The 7,330-nt window shown below is 42.1% G+C and overlaps 1 protein-coding gene across 1 annotated transcript; it reads left to right on the plus strand.

Moving 5' to 3' along the window:
• The first annotated feature begins 3,182 nt into the window (after positions 1–3,182).
• LOC103065731 (7-alpha-hydroxycholest-4-en-3-one 12-alpha-hydroxylase) lies at positions 3,183–4,712 on the plus strand. Its single transcript, XM_007431317.4, has one exon. It carries the CDS (start codon positions 3,183–3,185, stop codon positions 4,710–4,712), a length of 1,530 nt encoding a protein of 509 aa, XP_007431379.3.
• Positions 4,713–7,330: the final 2,618 nt, after the last annotated feature.

Consider the following 7,330-nt stretch of genomic DNA (forward strand, 5'->3'; position numbering starts at 1 on the left):
AGGCTGATGGGTCCATCTGGTGATGGCCTGGAGCTTGTGTCAGGGCCCAGCACAGCGTGGCTGGAGTGTCTGTGGTGAGCAGGACTTGGTATGGACCCTTTCACCAGGAGCTAAACAACGTTTACATTGATGGACCACAGTCTCCTGGCTGGTAGCTTGATCAACAACAAAAGTTCAACATTCTGACAGGTTGAGCTTCTTCTTGTAAGATTGGAATTAAAGTTCATCAGCAAGTCAATATAAGCCTCAACTGCTATATCTGTATTTCTCAACCTTGGCAACCTTAAGATGTGTGGACTTCAACTCCCAGAGTTCTGGCTAGGGAATTTTGGGAGTTGAAGTTCACACATCTTAAAGTTGCCAGGGTTGAAAAACACTGTGTTATATGATTGGGCAAATCTGCTCTGGCTTGACTACTGTCACTCCAAAGTCCAAAAACACGAGTTGGTACAAAACCTGGCAGTCAGGTTGGGCTTGAGAAGAAGATAAAGAGACCATACTGCACCTGACCTTCAAAAACTGCCCTGGTTGCCTGTTTATTTTCAAATAAAAAAGAAAATTACCTTTTAAACACTAATGAATCTAAGCTACCTGAGAAAACAACTCATCTGATTAAACCTCCACACCAGATCATCAGAAATGGTTTGCACACGGTTGCTGTGAACATATCTGGCAAGAGTTTTGCATGAAGTCTTCTCTGTTGTCATCCATATCTTTGAAATATACTCCCGGTCAGGTTGAGTAAAAAGGCCTAACATTTTAATAAACAATCCTTCAGACACACTGGCAGACACCTGGATCTGGACCATCAACTAGTTCTGACCAAGTTTATCCAGAGGAGTAGAGGAATCCTCATATGCCAATGATTGACATGTATTCTCACTGTGGAAGAAACCCTAAACCCTGAAGTTGCACAGATCCATGTTGTGTGCCAATTACGCCTGTTCCTAGATAAGCAGTCCTTACTAATGGTCACTCATGCTTTGATCACCTCCCGCCTGGATTATTGCAGTGACCTCCACATGAGCCTGCCCTTGAAGACTACTCAGAAGTTACAGCTGGTCAAGAATGCAGCAATGCAGGTAATAACGCCTCTACTTTGTGAGCTGCAATGGCTCCTAATTGGCTTCTGGGTGCAAAGTCCTGGTTTTCGCCTATAAAGCCTTTCATAGAACGCAGCCAGGTTTTTTGTGGCACCTCCTGTCTTCAGTTATGTCTGCCTGTCCCATGAGGTCCGACAGGGTGGCACGCTCCAGGTCCTTTCTATCAAACAGTGGCATTTGATGTGCCTCCCCTGTTGTGATGCCCTGTGGAATAATGTCACTCATGAGATTTTGATGGCCTTCCATAAGGTGCTAAACCTGGCTATTTCCCCAGGCATTGGGCCTAGAGGTTTACTGAGGCAGTTCTTCGGTCGTTATGGGTGTTGCCAAACCATCTGTTTCTGTTGATGTTTAAGAGTTAACTTCAATTGTTGGCTTTACTGTTAATTTCAGAGCAGTGTTTCTCAACCTTGGCAACTTTAAGGTGTGTGGACTTGTGTCAAGTGAGTGGCCATATAAAACTAAATAAATAATTAAAATGGGCTCTTTACGAGCAGAAAAATGGGATATAGATGAAATCAGTACAAAAACCTGGGTTCTTTTGACTGTTTTATGAATGAAAATTAATTGGCAGCCCCTTTCTACATAAAAGCTGATAAAAAGCATTAAAGGCATATAGATAGGCCAATGAAACATTCAAAGATGAAGGTTGATCCAGCAGGTCTCTCGCATCTTGCATTGTCGCCGTTGTGGCAATGAGTCCCCAGGTAGTCTGGGGGCACTTCTGTAGCGCTACTGTTTTCACCCCTAAACTCATAAAGCAGCTGAGAACGGATCTGCAAGTGTTCTCATCACAGATGAGCATCAAATCTAAGATCGCTAATTTGGGAACACAAAAAATGGCCACCTGGTAACTGCCCCACCTGATTGACATCTAGGGATCTAACTTGGGCTCTAAGAAAGAAGAAGAACCAGCATTCCCAGTAGGCACTAAGTCCTTTGGTCTGGTTCAGTGTTTCTCAACCTTGGGAACTTTAAGATGTGTGGACTTCAACTACCAGAATTCCTCAACTCCAGCCAGGAGTTGAAGTCCACACATCTTAAAGTTCCCAAGATTGAGAAACACTGTTTTAGTCAAAAAGAGCTGTCCAGGAGAAGCTTTGTGAACCATGGTAGGCAGGAAAGGTGGACAGCCCAGGAGTTGAGATTCTTACTAATGAGATAATAACCTTCAGAAGCCCACCAACATCCCTGAGTTGAAGCTCTTCTATCAGGAGAAATGAACTAAAATTCCTCCAGGACTGATCAACAGTTGTGGGAAACGTTTAGTTGCAGTTATGGCTACCCAAGGAGGGCACACCAGTTACCGGAAGCAAAGATTCACATCCTTTTGCCACACACAAATAGGTAGCTTTGGGTCATTTTCTTCAATAAATCAACGAACAAGTCTCACGTTTTTGACTCATTTGTTTAATCGGGTTCTCTTTATCTAGTTTTAAGGCTTATGTGGAGAACAAATCCCATTTTAGGTCATATGGATGCAGAAATATTGAAAATTCAAAAGGTTCACAAATGTTTAAGCACTACGATATGCCCCAGCTAATAGAAACCAATTGTTTCTTGCTGACCTCAACTGAGCTGGAAACAGATGTCTCGTCCTGCCCCACCCAACAATAATATGAAGTCCCAGAAGCATGATGCATATCCCGGAGCTTGAATTCCATATCAAAATACTCTGAGTTGAATTATGATGCTCTGGGATGGTCTGGGGATTCCTCCCCAGAGAAGGGAGTTGGACCTGGACCTCTAAGATCCCTCTTTCAACTCCAGGATTCTAGGACTAGAACCTCCTTCTTCTCCACATTACACAAAGATTTCAAGTTCAAACACATCCATGTTCATTAAAAAAAAAAAAAAAAACTCTCAGTGTGAACAGGCAAAGCATGAAGATAATGACATAGAAGCAAAAGGCGAACATTGGATGTTATTAACCACTTCAGGGACAGGAAAACCACAACTGCTTTTGTAACCTCAGAAATGGAATTAGGCAGTCCCATGCTGAACTCCCATATGACCACATGCTTTATAAATACTGGTTGCCCTTTATTTTTTGCGAGGCTTCCTCCTGGCACACCAGTGATGAATTTCTGGGAGACCGGGCTGTGCGCTCTCCTGGCAACCTTCATTGCAATACTTCTTGGAGGACTCTACACAATAGGAGCATTTCGCAAGAGGAAATCCACGGAACCACCCCTGGACAAGGGTTTAATTCCATGGATAGGCCATGGGATAAGTTTTGGGAGAAACCCTGTACAGTTTTTGGAAAGGATGATGAAGAAACATGGGGATATTTTCACCATGCTGCTTGGGGGCAATTATTTACATATTGTGATGGATCCTAACATTTATGGATTTATAGTAAAGACATCAAACAGCAAGCTGGATTTTAGTGCATTTGCAGCAAACATAGTCAGTAAGGTATTTAATTTTCAACCAACAGAAATTCATCATAAGATTGTGAAAGGTGGGAGCAAAAAGTACCTCAGAGGTAAAAGTCTAGCTTTCCTAAATCAAATATTCATGGAGAATCTGAACGCCATATTGCTTCACAACCAAGATTCAGGTGAGGAGAAAAGACGCTGGCATCAGGAGGGTCTTCTGCACTTCACCTACAAGACCATCTTCCAAGCTGCTTTCCTGACTTTATTTGGCTCTGACTCAGAGAAGGATGCCCCCAGAAAAGAAAATGCTCAGGAGAGAAAATGTAAACATTGTGAGAAGTTGTTTGAAGAGTTTCAGCAATTTGATCAGTTCTTTCCCCAAATGATTCTCAACAGCCTGGATCCCCAAAGCAAGAAGGAGACTCAGAGACTGAGGAGCTACTTCTGGGATCTCCTGTCTGTAGAAAAGCTGTACGAGAGGGAGAACATCAGCAGCTGGATAGTGGAGCAAGATTACCAGATGACTGAAGCTGGGATGAATGAAAAGTTGAGGTCGCAGAGCCAGCTACTTCTCCTATGGGCTTCTCAAGCAAACACCGGTCCAGCAGCATTCTGGTTGTTTGCATATCTCTTGAAATATCCAGAAGCGATGAAGGCAGTGAGGGAAGAAATAGAGCGAGTGCTAAGAGACACGGATCAGGGAGAGACACCATCGAACCTGTCCTTGCAGGCAATCAAGACTCCTCTTCTTGACAGTGCCGTGGAAGAAGTTCTCCGCCTGAAAGCGGGTTCTTTTGTGTTTAGAAGCGTAATGGAGGACATCAACCTCAAGATGGACGATGGGAGAGAATATAGTCTTCGAAAAGGAGACCATCTTCTTCTTTTTCCTTTCCTCGCGCTGCACATGGATCCAGAAATCTACCCTGAGCCTCAAACATTCAAGCATGACCGCTTCGTCAGCCCAGAGGGTGAGAAAAAAGAGTTCTTCAAAAACGGGAAAAAGCTGAAACATCATATCATGCCCTTTGGGGGTGGGCCTTCCATGTGCCCCGGCCGGTTCTTCGCTGTCAGTGAAATGAAAATATTTGTCATCTTGATGCTCACCCACTTTGATATGGAGCTGATTAACATAGAAGAAGAACTGCCTCCTTCATCTGAAATCCGCAGTGGGATTGGAGCGGCTCATCCTGCGCATGACATCATGTTCAAATATCGGCTGCGACTCTAAAGTAACTTAGAAAGTGGGGTGTAAACTTGGATTTCATAGCAGAGGGGACAAAAATTAATGTTACCTCTAGACCAGTGTTCCTCAACCTTGGCAGCTTTCATATGGGTGGACTTTCAGAGGGGCGGACTTCAACTCCCAGAATTCCCCAACCAGGCTGGGGAATTCTGGGAGTTGAAGTTCATACATAGGAAAGCTGCCAAGGGTGAGAAACCCTGGTCTAGACTCATCTTATTCTATACAATATGAGCTTCCATAGACAGTAACTTCCTTCATAAAGTCTTGTCAGAGGATAGGTAAGGATAGGAACTGATGTAGATGCATGAAGCCAAAAGTTCAGTGAAAGCAGGGTTGTTCACGGGAGGGGGGTCAAAAAAGTCAAGATGGCAGCTCCGGCTATGCAGAAAGGGGTCAGGGCTTCTACTGCATGGTTGTGGCCATTCTCTTGACCTTTTTTACCCCCTCCCTACAGAACCCCCCTGAGCTAAAATGTATATTCCTATTTACAACGTTTCTCAGTAACAAGGCAGAGTAGTTCATATGTATGTGCAGACGAGTGCAAAAAAGATAACAAAGGAGGGTTGTGTTTATAATTAAGATTTTCTTAAAGAAAACCTTCACAGTTCTTAGCTTGCAAATGACAACGGTTTTTTGCCTCTCCCTTTTCCACTCAACTGCTGATCTAAAGTGTCAGCTTTATTCACTTTCCCTCACTGGCCCCAGGCTCTCTCCCTCAAAACCTTGAATGAAAGAGAAAGGGGGGAAAAAAAAAACTTTAACCTGGATATGTCCAATTCTACAAAGAAAAATCTGGTTCTTGATGTGGCAATCAACCTGTCATCAAACGTAAGTGCAGTAAAGGGAGGATTTACAGAGGTTTTAGCTTTGGAAGAGATTAAGTGGATCTCTGAATTGCTTTAGCACCATTTCATGAACATCAAGGAACAGTCTGACTCCTACGAAAGTTTGGGTACATTTGGCTGTTTTATTTCTTAGTGCCATTTCGGTAAGAGTGCAGTAAAGAACTGAGTCCATTTTAAGTTCCTTAACTGTTAATAAACCAGGTTTCATTCCATATTATGCATCATGGCAAGCTGTAAGAATGTAAACAAAACTGCTGAGCATTTATGAAGTGTTTTTGAGAGGAACTGCATAAGGGACTACAGCCTTCACCAAGTGGGGCCCTCAAAACTCAGGAATATAACTTCTAAAACATCCAGCTGTGGTCTCTGGAAAATAAAATGACCTGGTTTCAGGTAGGATCTTTTCAGTGTAATCTTTTCAAGAACCCTTTAATGCACTCTTACTTCTGTGTTGCTAGCACGGGGAGACTGGGGTGAACAGAGAAGAGCCTCCAGCAACCACCTTGTGAAGCTCACAGCACCAGCATGTTCAAACTGGGGATTCCTGACTGTAATTCAGTTTCTTAGTCCATTCTCTTCCGTGTAACTTTCTCTAAAAACTTGGATGTCTAACACAGGAGCGTTCACAAAGGATAGGGAGTGGCAAAAAAGTCAAGACAGTAGCTGCAGCTGGATAATCAGAGCTCTTTTTTTAACCTAAAAATGGGTCACTGGTCCGGCTGCGGCTGCCATCTTGCAACGACTTACAATCTTACTTCAGCTTTCCTTGCTTTTCAGACCTGTGAAGGTTGTAGATGTGAGGACTGGTTGCAAAGTTATTTTTCATCACTGTTGTAACTGTGAATGGTCGCTAAACAAGGCAGTTGCTAAACAAGGACTACCTGTAATACTTTTATGCATTGTATGAGGCAAAGCCACAGCTGTATGAACGTTAATGTCATAATACATTTGATGATCTTTAAGATGGCATTTTATTTCTGCAGACACTGTTCTCTTGTTTTTATATTTTCTGAGATTTCACTTGTACATCTCTCAGATTTTACATCTGAATTGTTCTTCCCCCCCCCCCCATACTGCTCTGGAAATGTGATATAAGTTAATAAAAAGATTAGATTTAATCACATCATTCCCTTCAAATAGAAGAACTGGAATATAAATTTTTGGCATCCCAATGAAAATTTAATTATTATCATTTAATTATCTTAAATACAATACTCCGTTCTATTTATTATGTTTATTTTTTGCCCAGTGAAATAATGTGTTTCATTCATGGGTGTTCATATACATTTATTTATCATTTCAGGGGGTGATAGTACCCCAAATTTTGGGAATCCTGTTAATATTGTACTGGTTATGATATACCATATCCTTTGTAACTTCTTTCTTCTAAATAAAACCATTAAAACTAGACTAAATGAAACCAGAATACCTGTAAAACTTACAAAGATGATTTTGAATACCCCCCACTGTGTTCCAGATTGTACATTACATTGCTGTCATGTTACTCTGGGTCTTTAGAATTTAATTTTGTAATTTCAGAGCATCTGTTGCTCTCTCTGAATTCATGCATTAAATGATATGACCTGTCTTTACGGGATAGCTTCTGTAAGGAACTGAGCTTACCTTTTATCATTTAATTATTTTAATCAAGTTGCTGAATAAAGAGCAAAGAGAAAATTACATTATGCTTCAGATGGATTTTCTTAAAGGAGGGAGAGGGAGAGAGAATGAATCCAGTGGGGAAGGTTCAAGGAGACC

The sequence above is a fragment of the Python bivittatus genome, unplaced genomic scaffold (assembly GCF_059951505.1).
Source record: "Python bivittatus isolate LINGU-HERP-01145 unplaced genomic scaffold, Pbiv_v1 ctg000610_np1212, whole genome shotgun sequence".
NCBI lineage: Eukaryota > Metazoa > Chordata > Lepidosauria > Squamata > Pythonidae > Python > Python bivittatus.

Excerpts from the sequence above, each read along its gene's own strand:
- LOC103065731 (XM_007431317.4), top strand. The coding sequence starts at position 3,183 with ATGAATTTCTGGGAGACCGGGCTGTGCGCTCTCCTGGCAACCTTCATT.